Genomic DNA, 15,449 nt, shown 5'->3' on the forward strand with positions numbered 1-15,449 from the left:
GGTAAATACAATTAACTGACTCATTTTGCAAATGTTTTAGAAAATTGATTTGAATGCTCAAGGCACAAAATTCTTTTATAACTTGGGATAATTATTTATATATAAACTTGTAAAAGAATTACATGTTTGTTATACGTTCAGTAGCCCGGTCTGTATACCGAGTTAAAGATTAATAGACACACCACAGGTATAATGCCCACAAGGTGGATTCCTTTAAGTGGATTACCAGTTTTTACATATGCAACTGTCAGGTGTATGCCTACACCCCGTGCTTAGGTCGTGGCCATTTCATGAATGATGCCAAGGATATCCGGGACATGGTCATTAACCCCCAAAGGTTTTAAGAAAACAAAACAATTTAAACAGGTCATCTCAATGCATTAACCTTATCATGATTAACAATTCAATGGCCGACCAAGCGGTATTTTATATACAGTACCCCAAGCCTGTATAGGGAAAATAAGTTAAGAGTATTTACCTGAGCTTAAAAATGCAATTTATACTCAGCCGTATATCCTAATCAGCAAGCACAAGTACCTTTACTGGGGCTCTTAATCTGGAACGAAGGTTTTTAATAACCTATTAGATTCCTAACGGGTCTTAATTAAGCCTATGCTTAGACCGGTTAGTTTTAAAGAAGGATACGGTTCAAAACGCATGATTAAGCGAAGACCGGATTAGATGTGGTTTAGACCCGAAAAGCTTGTATACTTGTGTAATAAGGGTAAACTAAACACATTCTGGATTTTGAGATAAAAATGATAAGGTTTGACCCGTTTCGGCTAATTTATGCAAACTAGTTACATAAGCCGATCCGAACGAGAAAAGTGCGTAACGGGTAACCAAATGAGTCATGAAAAGGTTTCCTAAGTTAATATGCCTTTAATATGTTGTGATATTAGTAGGATACCTTCTATTATGCCCAAAACGAATTTAAAACCAATTTATGCCCCGTAGGGGTATTTTGGTCATTTTAAAGGTTATAAGAGAGGTTAAATAATAATCTGAGGTCCTGGTCTGATATAATCAGTAAAATACTTAATTTAATAAGTTACATCAGTAGGGTATTACATATATGTGAAATTTATTATTTATATCCAAACTATGCACCGAAGGGGCATTTTGGTAATTTCACATAAGGTTTAAAGGTCAATTCTGGAAATCTGAGTTTAAAACTTTTGCCTACTGTTTAATTATGAAAATTTACTTAAGACATCATTAGGTATCAAACCTTATATGTAAAAATAGTTTTAACTCATACTATGCGTTAAAAACGCGTAAAAAGACGGTTTTAAGCGATTTCCGGGTTTTTAAAGAAAAGCTGACATTTTTATCATTCTAGAAAGCTTAAAATACTTTATTTATCATATAAAATCAATAGCAAAAGGTTTGGGGTCGAAATGTTTTATAAAACTCATTTTATAGGCCAAAAGGGCAAAATCGACAATAACCGAATCAAAGGTATAACTCTATGTTATGCTCAGCCTAAAAATAAATAAAAATCTTCAAAAATCCCAAAATACTATTTTACAATAGTGGGTAAAAAGTTTGGTATCAAAAATTGGGTTTAGATAGGCTATACGCTAATTATGCCGTTTAATTAATAAAAAGCTTTTCATTTACGCTAATGAGCATAACTCTTAATCTAGACCTCAAACTGATGTCAAATTTTTGGTACAAGTTTATAAATCAGTAACTAAGGTTTCTATTCTTTTACTTTTTCAGAAATCATGTTTTAAGGTCAAAAGGGCATAATGGTCAACATTTAAGCATATAACGTGAACATGTAAATGAATAGGATAACTAAGGATCCAAGTTGTATAACCTCGGAGGGTTACACTAACCTATAACATGGTCCTAAAGGAATCCTACTAAGCTAAATCGGGTCAGAACTGAAAGTCAAAGCAAAAGTCAACTTTTGCGACTTTCGGTTCCGAACCGAGCCTATACTTAGAATTGTCGGGTTGAACATGCTTAGACATGTTCAACTAATATTTGCCAAGTTATTAAAGTGAGAAAACTGATTTTATCGCTTCTATATTATTAGTTATGAATTTTATTTAAAACTAACCCGTTTGACTTTTATTTGACCCAACAATTTAACTAAGTAAACGTGGTAATTAGGAGGTGCCCTTTTGAGGGTTTAACACCTACCTAATTACGGTCACGTAGTCATGTTCGTTGTGAACCATGGCTTAACCGTTTAAAAGTCAAAGCGTTTATCGAAAACGCTTGACTTTTCGGCTATAAACGCTAAACGATTTAAACTAAGCACGAAAGGATACTTACAAGAGGTTCTAAGGATAGAAGGAGGTTCTCAAGAAGCTCAAGATCCACCAAGAATTCAGAGAACAAGCAGAAAGGAATGAAGGTGCAAAATGAAAACCAAAATCAAGTGGGTTTATATAGGATTTCAAGAACTGTTAGGAACATTTCTGGTAACCCGAGCTTTGATCAAGGCCCTACATGTGTTACCCACGGTTTTTCAATACTATGGGTGCCCAAAATGGCCCATAGATTGATTAAATACCATCAACAATACCAGAAGCCAGCTGCTGATCAAGAAAACAAGTTTTCTGCAGGTCGATGGTTCACACGGCCCGCGTAGACTCATAGGAAGTCTTACGCGGCCCGCCTCACAGATCAGGTCAGTAACAGATTTTTAAAATGTGTAGTTTTAGCCCCTGAAAGTGTTTAAGCCTATATTTGACTCGTTTAAAGCCCGTTAAGCCATTTTCAAGGCTCTACAATGTTGTCTACACATAGGGGACATGAAACATGCTCAAAAATATGTTGGATGTCGGTTCGTTTGGCCGTACGGTCACGTTGTTCGTCTAATTACGACGAAACACGAACGGACGCGAAAAACGATCTAAACTACGCGACGAATGGAATTTTATCAAGGAAAACACTAAAATAAAATATTTTAGTGCTTACATAAATTTTTGGATGTCCGGATATATTCAGAATGTGAGATATGCGCGAAAATGCAAACTTGTGCACTTTTTGACACTTTTAGTCCCTGCATGACTTAATAGTTTATTTTTGCGCACCAAATGCTTCTAAGCCTCTATATAAGCTATATAAAGGATAATTAGGGAATGTTTAACTCATGGTCATATTCCGGAAGATCCGTTACCATACGAATCGACATACTTTTGTAGTTTGACGCAAATAGTCCTTTAATCGCACGAAGTAGCACGAAATGTCGTTTAATGACATCCAAGCCTTCCATGGCCCATAATGGGCATTCCCAAGCATGAGTTTAATTATTTCTACGCTCTCGATCGCTTAAATGCTCGCCAAAAGGCGTAGATTCAAAAGTTGACGCTTTTGGTCCCTCTATTGCGCAAACTTGCGCATCTCATTATTTAATAGCATCGAAGCCTCATCTAATCCATATTAGGAATTATTGAGAGTATTATTAAACATCACGATGCTTCGGGTTCGCTAAAAGGTCATTCAGAGGTATAATTAAACACATTGACACTTTTAGTCCCTCTAACTTGCAAAGTTGCGCGTAACCTTACTTATAGGCATAAAAACCTTAGACGACCAATAATTGGCATTCCCGAAAGTATAGTCGAATATCATGAAGCTCCCGGTTTGTTAAAAGGTCACTCAGATGTAAGAATTAACATGTTGACGCTTTTAACCCTTCATTGCACAAACTTTCAATTAATTCCGCAAATGGCTACACTCGGTCGTCAAGTGGCTCATTTGTGAATATAAATATCGTGAGAGGTTATTTAGAAACTTATTTTAGGTATGCTAACACTTACAGTCCTTTCATAATCAAATTTTTTCGATTTTTCGAAAAATTAGTCCCTTAAATTCAATGTTTGACTTCATTAGGGTTTATTACACGTGTCAATACATCAATGGACGTGTTTTACGAGGTGTTACATGATAGTACAACCATAGAGGGTCTTGAAGATATGCTGGATTCTTGTAATCCTCTTGTCCAGTCCTTCAGAATGGTAAGAGATTGTTTTCAAGAAAATGAGTTTCAAGATGTATGCTTGAAGCTTATTGGAACAAGAGATAAGGATGGAAGAGTTCACAATTTGCCAACAGCATCAAAAATTGCTGCGTTAATAAATGGTGATTTTGATGGAGCATTTGACAAACGGGACATTGTTCTTAGAAAGAAGTCTGGTGGTCTTCAAAGAATTAGTGAGCTTCATCCCTCTTACCTTGCTTTGCAATATCCACTTATTTTCCCATATGCAGAAGATGGTTATAGAGTTGGTATTAAACATAGAGGGATTGCGATTGATAATGAGGTACTTAGAACCAATCTTACAATTAGAGAATTCTTTTGTTACAAAATTCAAGATAGACATAATCAGTTTTCATTATTAGTTAATGCTAAAAAACTATTTCAGCAGTTTTTGGTTGATGGATACACGATGATAGAATCTGCCAGGTTGAATTATATAAGGACACAACAACCTAAACTTAGAGCACAAAGTCTTAAGAACTTGAATGCTACTGTTGAAAGTGGAGAGAATAATGCCTCAAGTTGTGGTAAACCTATACTTTTACCTTCATCATTTACTGGTGGTTCTAGATATATGATGCAAAAGTACTTGGATGCTATGGCAATTTGCAAGTCTGTTGGATATCCCGATTTATTCATAACGGTGACTTGTAATCCAAACTGGCCTGAGATTTACAGGTGTTTGCACGATAAAGCTCTTAATGCTGAAGACAGACCGGATATTATCTCTAGATTATTCAAGTGTAAATTAGATCATCGTATAAAATATTTCAAGAAACATAAATTCTTTGGTGATATACAAGTAGGTACCCTTTAGTTATATTTTTTACTTTGAACATCTAATTATATTTATCTAACAGCTCACTGTTTAAAAATTTCAGTTATGTATACAGTGGAATTTCAGAAGCGTGGACTCCCACATGCTCACATATGTTTGTTCTTGGGTGCTGAAAGTAAATTTCCAACTGCATCTGATATTAATGGTGTTATTAGTGCTGAGATACCAGATAAAGAAAGAGATCCTGAATTATATGAGCTTGTCAAGCAATTTATGATTCATGGACCATGTGGTACAAACAACCCACTTTGTCCATGTATGGTTCAATAAAAATGTTCTAAAAAGTTTCCCAAAAAATATGTAGATGAGACTGGTGTTGATTCTGAAGGATATCCTGTCTATTGTCATCGTCAAACAAGTAATACAGTAGTAAAGAATGGTGTGACACATGATAATAGATTTGTAGTTCCTTACAATGCTCTCCTGCTCAGAAAGTATCAGTGCCACGTTAACGTTGAATGGTGCAACCAGTCAGGTTCTATCAAATATTTGTTTAAATATATTAATAAGGGGCATAATAGAGTTACTGCTTCTGTTTTTCAAGCCAATAGCACCAAGAATGATACGGAACAGAATGTAGCTGTAGATGAGATAAAAGCATACCTTGATTGTAGATATATCTCTGCTTGTGAAGCTGCTTGGAGAATATTCATGTATGATATACATTATAGATATCCGGCAGTTGAAGTATTACCTTTTCATTGTGAAGATGGTCAGAGTATTGGGTATAACGATCATGATAATTTGTGTGATATTGTTACTGATCCAACTGTGAAAATGACAATGTTTACAGAGTGGATGAATTGTAATAAAGTCGATGAATTTGCCAGGACATTGAGGTATGTTCAGTTTCCGGGATATTATGTATGGAATGCTAAAAATCGCAAATGGAATCGAAGAATGCATCCGTATGGATCAATTGGGAGGATACATTATGTCCCACCATCACTTGATGATTGTTATTACCTAAGGATTTTACTAAATCATATTAAGGGACCAACCTGTTTTGAAGATATAAAAATAGTTGATGGGCAGGTTTTTCAAACATTTAAAGATGCATGTTTTACACGGGGGCTGTTGGATGATGATAAAGAATATGTTAATGCTGTCAAAGAAGCTAGCACATGGTCAACCGGAGATTTCTTGAGGACCTTTTTTAATGTTGTTGCTGTCAAATTCGATATCCCGTCCTAGTGTTTTTTGGTCGGAAACGAAGTCCCTATTATGTGAAGACATTCTGTATCAGCAACGAAAGATAACTGGTATTGCAGGTAATGTGATTATTTTATTAAAGTTATATACAACTACATTAAAATTATGTAATAGCTCTGTTATTGGGAAAAAAACTATTACTTTTTTTCAACAATTATTTTAGATTTGGATCTTCAACAAGAACTTGAAAATATCTGTCTATCTGAAATTGAAAAGTTGCTACTTACCAATGGAAGTACAGTGAGAAATTTTGATGATATGCCAAGTGTTCCGGACAATTATGTTTCATCATCGAACAATCGATTGACAAAGAAAGAATTATGGTATGACAGACTAGCTCTTCAAAGGGAACATGATGGTTATGTGAAGTTTTTAATTGCGAACAGGAAAGGATATATAAAATTGTTATGGAAGCGATTGAAAAAGGTGATGGAGGTGTGTTTTTTGTATATGGTTATGGTGGAACTGGAAAGACGTTTCTTTGGAAGAAATTCTCAGCTGCATTACGATCAAAAGGTGAAGTTGTATTAAATGTTGCATCCAGTGGAATTGCTTCACTTTTGCTGGATGGTGGTAGAACTGCTCATTCAAGGTTTGTAATTCCAATCAACATTAATGAGAATTCAATATGTTCAATAGAGCCTAATACTGAGTTAGGTGATTTAATTAAAAGAGCAACATTGATTATTTGGGATGAAGCACCTATGACTCATAAGCATTGTTTCGAGGCTCTTGATAGAACAATGAGAGACATATCACGTTCCAGTAAACCCAACATGCAATCCAAGCCGTTTGGGGGAAAGGTAATTCTATTTGGTGGTGATTTTAGACAAATTCTTTCGGTCATCCCTAAAGGTACCAGAACAATGATAGTCAATGCTTCTTTGAATTCTTCTTATATATGGCGCCACTGTCAAGTAATAAAGCTAACTGAGAATATGAGATTAAGAGTTGGTTGTCAGGAAGCAGATTTGAAAGAAATAAAGGAATTTGGAGAATGGATTTTAAAGCTTGGTGATGGTCTGCTTGGTGAAGAAAATGATGGTGAGATTGATATTGAAGTACCAGATGATTTACTTATTCATGACCAAGTCAATCCTATTTCTTCTCTCATTTCATTTATATATCCGGACATGAATAAGTTTTTGTGGGATTTAACGTATTTCTAACAAAGAGCGATCCTTGCTCCAACTAATGAAGTAGTGGACTCAATAAATAAAGAGTTGTTAGAGAGTCTGCCTGGTGAAGAAAAGGTTTATTTTAGTTCTGATAGTTTATGCCAATCGGAGGAAGAATCAGAGCTTAATATGACATTGTTTCCTCCCGATGTGTTAAACAATCTTCGTTAACCATAAATTAGTACTGAAACTTGGTGCTCCAGTGATGTTACTCAGAATTGATCAGGAAAATGGATTGTGTAATGGTACACGTTTACAAGTCACGAAGCTCGGAAAAGTTGTGATTGAAGCAAAAATTATCACAGGGACTAATATAGGTCATCATACTTTGATTTCAAGACTGACGATGACACCTTCTGATAAAAGAATACCAGTGAAGATTTCTCGAAGACAATTCCCACTTTCACTGTGTTTTGCTATGATAATAAATAAAAGTCAAGGACAATAATTAGAGCGTGTTAGTTTATATCTTCCACGTCCAGTGTTTAGTCATGGCCAGCTCTATGTTGTTGTATTTAGAGTAAAAAGTAGGAAGGGGTTGAAAATTTTGATTTGTGATAAAGAGAAACGAGTCTGTACAACCACTACTAATGTGGTTTACAAAGAAGTTTTACAAAATCTATGATGATACTAAACATCCGTCAACCTGGCAACGTCTGTTGGGTATAATGGAGGAACTGTTGTTAGGAAATTTTGTAAGTCTGCAGTAATTATTTTTTTACTCTCTGTCAATATGTGTTATGCATGGTTTTCTAAGAAACGACCCGTGTTTGCACACGGGTCTTACCGCTAGTTATATACAATAAATGGAAGTTATTTGGGCCACATGTCAGTAGATTAGGGCATCCTTTTTTCATTTTCCCGCCCAAGGTTCCATCTCCTTTACTCTATCTCCCCTAAAAAATCCTAAAATCTTCTCCTTCACTTCTCCTGTACTCCTCTTCTCTTCTCTCTTCATCGAAACCCCAGCTGTATGAAATCCTCTTTTTTCTTAGTTGTTCTACGATTCAAACCCTAAATCGATTCAAACCCTATGAAATCTTCTCCTTTTCCTGTCGTCGAGCAATTGAATGGTCAAAGAAAATACTAGGCGTCTCTGCTTTAAGTTTACTCTCAAAACCCTAGATCAACGAGTGCAAGTTCGTGTTCTTCACTCTCATATTCATCAATCAAGAACATAGGTATGTTTATCCCTTCCGATTTTGATGTTTTTGTTATGTGATTCCAATCATAACAGTCCTGTTTTTTGTTTTTGTTTTTGATTGTGAAAACCCTAAATGGTCAATGTTTACAAACGGTGGTTATTTCTTATTGTTGTTGTTGTGTGTTGATTTGAACATTGAAGAAGAGTGAAGGTGTGTTTGTACGACTGCTGAATCTGATGAAGGTGTGTTGTTGTTTGTTGATTTGACAGTGGTCGGAGATGAAGGGGATTCATCTTAATCACAGGTATGTTCTTCCTTCTTGATCTTTGATTTTTTTGTTATTTAATTTGAATCTTATTAATCCATTTTTTGTCCCCAAAACCTTAAATACTCAATGTCTTCATACGGTTTGATTGAAGTGGTGATTCTTTGTTTTATGATTCGAATCATATTTTCACAGGTATGTTTTTTTTTCTATTTTGTTATATAGATTTTATGCTTTTGTATTTATCTCACTTATGTTGTCTTCTGTATTTAGTTCTATGTTAGTAAAGATGTCTGATTTCATGTTTCTGTCCAACAATTAATATTATGTAAAATTACTAAAAATTTATTTGTATCAATTCTTTCAAAGGATTCCCATTATTGGTGATGGAATGTCGAGTCTTCATTGTGTTCTTCAGTTGGAGAAGAGAGCCTGTGAGGTGTTATAACAAAGGAGAAGTATTAAGTCGTCATGGTGTGGCAGCTATGGAGGATAGCAGTTTAGTACCTGCAACCCCTATTGCAGCCATAACGACTTGGTCGTTTTGCATTTTCTGAGCCTCATGAATCGGTTCATAACAGTGGTTAGGAATAGTCATCTAACGACCGTCAAAAAACGGTGGTTAGGAATAATAGTTGTGTTTGGTTTAAATGGATCGTTGTTACATGGAGGTTGTGAGGAGTTATAACAAAGGAGAAGTATTAAGTCGTCATGTTATGGCAGCTATGGAGGATGGCAGTTTAGTACCTGCAACCCCTATTACAGCCATAACGGCTTGGTCGTCTTGCATTTTCTGAGCCTCGTGAATCGGTTCATAACTGTGGTTAGGAATAGTAATCTAATGGCCGTCAAAAAACGGTGGTTAGGAATAAGTGCATATTCAAATTAGGTTTTGACACTGTTATTTTATTGAATTTTGAATCTCTAACGGTTACCATTTATTATTTGGATTCGTCTTTTGTTTTCAATCACATGTTAGTTTCAGGTGGATTCTGGCCAGATCTGTGGGTATGAAGGGAATTGGCAGATGTCCATTGACTATTGGCGGTGTTGACGGCTGCCGGCATCGCCGGATGGTGGTGGTAGATGGCAGTAGACAACAACAACAACCTAGACAAATGTAGTGACTGTTCCGACGTATTTTGGTTTCTTGACTGTGAATGATTTCTGAGTGTTAAAGGAGGTATGATCAAAAGTTCATTTACTATTAAAATTAATTTAAATTTTTGACTTCTGTGGTCTTTTTATGTTCCTTTGCATACAACTTTATGTTCAGAAGCTTGTTAAGTAAAGGTTGATAATTGCTTTAATAATTCGTTTGTTACATGGTTAATCTGAGGATTGTTAAATCATTTTACTAAATTCTATCATAACTATATGTTACTATCGGCTATTGTTTTTTTATGTCTTCATTTTAATTTTGGTGAAATTTAGTTGACTGAAGTTTGGTTGTTTGCTGTTGAGAATGAAGAATCGATGTTCAGATAAGTAGCACAGATAAATAATTAACTAATATATATAGTTTGTTAACTTATGTGAAGGACTGCAGGCTACTTTAACGTGATGGAGGCATCTTGGTACCGATACCAGTGCTGAATGGTAATGTATCCATTGAATTTTGATACCCATTTTTTGGCGTTTTAGGGATCGGTATTTGTAGTTCGGTACGATACCGGTGTTTTATTGATTTTTGGAATCAATTACCGTACATGTACTGTACCTTACCGAATTTTTTTTGGTACCGGTAGCCATTTTTGGGATCAGTATTTTCGGTCCTGGTACGGTACCGAGCTTATCCATAATCTATTATCTATATTATATATAATATGCATATTGGAGGGGTAAGATTGGTCATTTGCCACTTCTTTAAAGAGTTAATAGCTATTTCAAGGTTAAGGTTATCGAATTCTTCTAGCGATTTTTTTCTTATTTTAATTCAATGTATGTTAACTTTATAAATCTGTTTTAGAAAGTTGATGTTGCGATCGTTAAAGCTACAAATCATGTCAAATGCCCACCCAAAGAGAGAGACATTAGAAGTGTGTTTTTTGTTACTTTTTTATGTCAGATTTTTTAGTAAAGTTATATAAATGGATAAATGCATGTGTTTATTGCAGAATTATTGGCTGCTACAACTGCCATTCGACCTCGAGCAGACGTGCAATATAGTTTGCATGTACTTACAAGACGATTAACCAAAACTCGCAACTGGACGGTACTGTTAACGTCTAAGTTATGATTTATGGTTCATGTTTGATACAAATAGATCTAATTGTTTTATGTAAAATTGTTACTTTATTAGGTGGCATCGAAGATACTGATAGTTATCCATAGGGCGTTGAGGGGGGGTGATCCTGCTTTTAGGGAAGAACTTTTGAATTTCCAACACCGAGGGCATATTTTGCAGTTAGGTACTTTTAAAGACGATTGAAGCCCGATTGGTTACTTATGAAACTCTATTTGTGTTGTTTGTATTATGTTGCTTTTAAATTTATGATTTTATAAAATTTGAATGTGGATTTTAAGCTTGGGATTGTTTGGCTTGGGTTCGTACGTATGGACTGTTCTTAGAGGAGCGGCTTGAATGCTCTAAAATTTTGAAATATGATATTGAATCTGAGGTTTTTACTAGATCTGCTAAAGGTGATGATAAGGTATGCTTGCTATTAACCGAGATTTGATTACGATTTTATGTAACTTTTGTAAATGTATGTTACAGTTGTAAACAAAACCATGTCCAACAATGAAGGGGTAAGGTCCCAAAAACCTCATATCAAGTACCCGGGACCAAAACCACAACCTCGTCTTTTAACCCTTTTTAGACCTTGCGCGGTTGCGTACTGGTCCTACAAAGAGTTTAGAAGAAAGACAGCAGACGACACCTGCGCTCGGAAAGGAAATTCATAAGTCCTTGCGCTAATCCTCCATAACAAAGGGATAAAAATCCCACCAAATACTCCTGCTTAAAATAATACCCAAACTTGGATATTATTTACTAAACTGATACCACACGATAAGGAGTCACACCGGATTATGGCAATAATCTTCTAGAAGACTCAATCGTGCACCACCAGAGGGTTATAACCGTCTGGGACACGTGTCATCATCCCAGTCCACCCTGAAATCACGATGATGGCATGGAATTGGAGAGAAGCCTCCACTTGCCCACTTTCCACGTGGTAACTCCCCAGCCGTTGATCTGAATGGCGATCCGTGTGCTTTCACGTCAGATTAAGAAGATTAACGGGAAAAGAAATAACCGCTTACAGAGTTAGTATCTTCCGTTAACATTTCAATAACAGGTTTTCCCGCCCAAACTCCCGGCTATAAATATGAGAGTAATTCAGGTATGAACGGCAAGTTACATTCACTTCGTCAATACTTCTTCTTCTTCTTCTTCATAAACACATACTTATTTTCACGCCGGAGTGTGGTCACAGAGAGAACCTCCCTTTTCCCCGTGGCGAGACTAACGTGTTCAGTTTTGCAGTATTCATCGGAGAAGAAGATCTGTCCCTTTGAATCGAACGAGAGAGAACCAATCCTTTTATGCAGAACATAACCCCCTGGATAATTTGATTCCGGTCATTTTTTCAGCGTTTCTTCATTGGCGCCCACCGATTTCTCTGTCTCATCCGTTTTTTCTCGTTTCGATTCACCTTGTTGTTTCCATTTTCTAAATGGAAGAAACTTCAACTCACCATCAAAATGGCCCTCGGCCAAATTTTGTTAACAACACCCAGGTTGAGGGTATTGTAGAAGAAGCTTCGGATGACAGTGAAGTGCAATTCATTAACAATCATCCAAACAAGCCTGTCACCCCTGGGGTACAGCCCGAGATTCCTGTCAGTTCGATTCTACCCCCAGGAGAGACCCCAATCTCCTGGTATGTCAGATCTCAAGGGGCGTTAAATGCTGTGTACGTACAACTCTGTGCACAAACTGCCCCCCAAACTCAATCACGAAGGCCTGTATCCCGAAATCGAGAACCATCAGTTCCACATGTTTCTCAGCATGATGGACCATCACGGGTCCAGGTCGAAGACACAGAAGTTTACTCTAGATCTCCTTCGAGATACGAGTACACCCAGTCAGAAAATCGCCGAAGAGAGTTTCGAGATGAGTCACACTCTCATAGAAGGCCATCAGTTCACACCAGGTTGGGTTCTCAGCGGAATACCCACACCAGTGAATATGATCGAACCTACCGTGAAGTTGAAAGTGCCAGTGTGTTTAGTCGGTTACAACCGAACTACAACAAGTGTGGACCCCGCACGGTTTACAATCCAGAGGCTGAGCACAATTATGATCTAATTTATCGCCCTGCTGAAGCGGCGGAGAATTCAAAATTTATTAGCAAAATTGCTCTGGCTTCACTAGAGAAAGCGAAGCTCCCGTCCAACGTAGGCAAGTTTAACGGAATGACGGACCCAGATGATCATCTGCGAGTCTTCACAAGCGCAGGACTGGTGGGAGGCTGGACTCTTCCGATGTGGTGTCACCTCTTTGTTCAAACCCTTACAAGTGCCGCAAGGCTCTGGTTTGACAACTTGTCTGTGGGAAAAATTACGTCATAGATAGACTTGTGCGAGAAGTTTTTGGTTCACTTCAGCCAGCAAAGGCGATCCATCCGCGACACGGCGGATGTAATGAATATCTGGTGCCACGATGATGAAAGTCTAAAAGACTTCATTACTCGTTATAACAAGGAGGTACTTGAAATCGGGGACGTTCACGAGCACCTGGTCCACGCCCAATTTAAATATGCAGTCCGGTGCGACGATATGATAAAAGTCCTGTCTGGAACAGAAGTACTCCCGAAAAGCTGGGAAAAATTAATGGCGGCGGCTAAGGTCTATGCTCAACGGAAAAGAATCTCAGTACCAACAAGCCACCACCACCGCACAGCCGACCCTCTGATTTAGGCCCAAGCGGCGGGAAGAAATTTAAGAAAGTGGCTGGCACGATTCAAGCTCAGGGAACTATTCATCAGAGGATGCACGAGCCACAATCAATAAGCTCGCTGCACAGAGAGAAGCGAAACAAGAGAACAGGGAGAGACAATGGACTCCCCTAACCAAAACTCCCGCAGAAGTTCAAAGCACAGAGGATTACCAGTTTAAGCCTCGACCACCCATGAAGAACAAACGTGGAAAGGACCCAAGTCAGTATTGTGATTACCACAAGGACAATGGTCATACCACCAATAACTGCATCTCTTTGCGCACCGAGATAGAGAAGGCGCCTAAAAGCAGTTAGCTCACTCACCTACGACAAAACGTGCACAAGGAGATAAAACAGATCACTCGTGGCGAAGAAGGCCCGAGTAAAAAAGCGAAAAATTAATCAGCAACTTTATGATCTTCTTGAAGAACGGGACAGACTCTACAGTTCATCAAGTCTAGACAGGAAATAGAGTGTAAGTTAAGTCCCGTATAATTATTTTAATAGACTTTGTAACGGCCTCTACGCCTTATCCTGGAATAAACAACAAAGTTTCTATTATTCTCGTTTTTTTACAAAGTGCATGCAATTCCTTTTGGTAAGCGCAAAAACATTATGGTAAAAATAATACAAGTCTCATGAATGGTCAGTAATCACATCACGCAAGACCATACGTTCACACATGAGCTTCATACCACATTCATTCGCCTTACCTAATCAAAGTAATTGTGCCCATGCAAAATATTGTAAACAAAAAAACACATCATACTATTCTTGGCACACCAACACTCCTTCAAAATTATCAAATTACACGGCAGTGTATCGTTAACAGTTACTTGCGCGGCATCGCATTAACAAAAAAGGGATACACATCCCAAGAAAGATACAAAATAATTGTTCATACAATTATAAAAAGCAACCTACGCTAAATCTTCGTCCTCATTGGGGAAAATTTCCTTCAGTTGCGCAACGTGATCTTCGGATTGCAACACAACATTTACAAGATCCATAACAGGAAGCTGCAAATTGTCGAACTCTGTTTTCATAGCTGCAAAGGCGGCACCAGTATCAACACCATGAGTAGCAGATTTACTAGTGTCCCAGTCAAACTTTAAGGCGTTGACAACATGATGCGAGCATTCTGCATAACCTTGAGCATACCCGTCATGGCGCGCAGCAACCACCAATCTCGCAACTGTTTTATCTAGCTCTTCAGAATTCAATACTTATTCAACAACCTATAAAAACACAAGAAAGGCGAATAAGGGAAAAGCGCAAAACATTTCCACAAGGAAAAAAGGCTAAAGACAACTTAAACAAGCAATCCCACACTCTTTCAACCATAACATATCACTTTTCAAAAGATCAAGCTCGCTATCTGCTGTTGCCCGCGCCGTTTCAGAATTTTCTAGTTTTTCTTCAGTTTCGGCTAGGCAGCGGGAGGCTTCAGTTTTCTCAATGTGCGCAAGCTCCAAATCTTTCTTGAGCTATTCCTGGTCAGAAAGCAAAGCGGTAAGTTCTTCTATCTCTTTATCTCTAAGAGCAAGAGTGGCGCAGGCATGTACCTCTCTTTGTTCACTTCGCTCCCTGTGGGAACGCGCCTCATCTAGCGCAGCTTCAGCGACACCGTTTTCCTTTTTCAACTTTTCAACTCCGCATCCTGTTTCTTCAATTTCTCAACCTCCGCCTTGAGAATATTGATAGCATTGCGGAGACCCATCTTTTCGGCATTGTCCTTCTCACAAATCTTCTTCCAGTTCTTGCGCTCCTCGGAAAGAAGGGCAGCTTCGGCTTCCGCCTTCCTCTTCCAGCCCGCAACGGACCATTCTTCAGTTTTTCGATCAGCCTCAAATTTGGCCTGATC

General features: G+C 37.7%; 1 protein-coding gene across 1 annotated transcript; it reads left to right on the forward strand.

The window, feature by feature from the left end:
- The first annotated feature begins 3,881 nt into the window (after positions 1 to 3,881).
- LOC110892691 lies at positions 3,882 to 6,035 on the forward strand. Its single transcript, XM_022139842.1, has 3 exons — positions 3,882 to 4,746; positions 4,864 to 5,073; positions 5,146 to 6,035. Exons 1-3 carry the CDS (start codon positions 3,882 to 3,884, stop codon positions 6,033 to 6,035), a joined length of 1,965 nt encoding a protein of 654 aa, XP_021995534.1.
- The last annotated feature ends 9,414 nt before the right edge of the window (positions 6,036 to 15,449 follow it).

This window comes from Helianthus annuus, chromosome 12 (assembly GCF_002127325.2).
Source record: "Helianthus annuus cultivar XRQ/B chromosome 12, HanXRQr2.0-SUNRISE, whole genome shotgun sequence".
Lineage (NCBI taxonomy): Eukaryota > Viridiplantae > Streptophyta > Magnoliopsida > Asterales > Asteraceae > Helianthus > Helianthus annuus.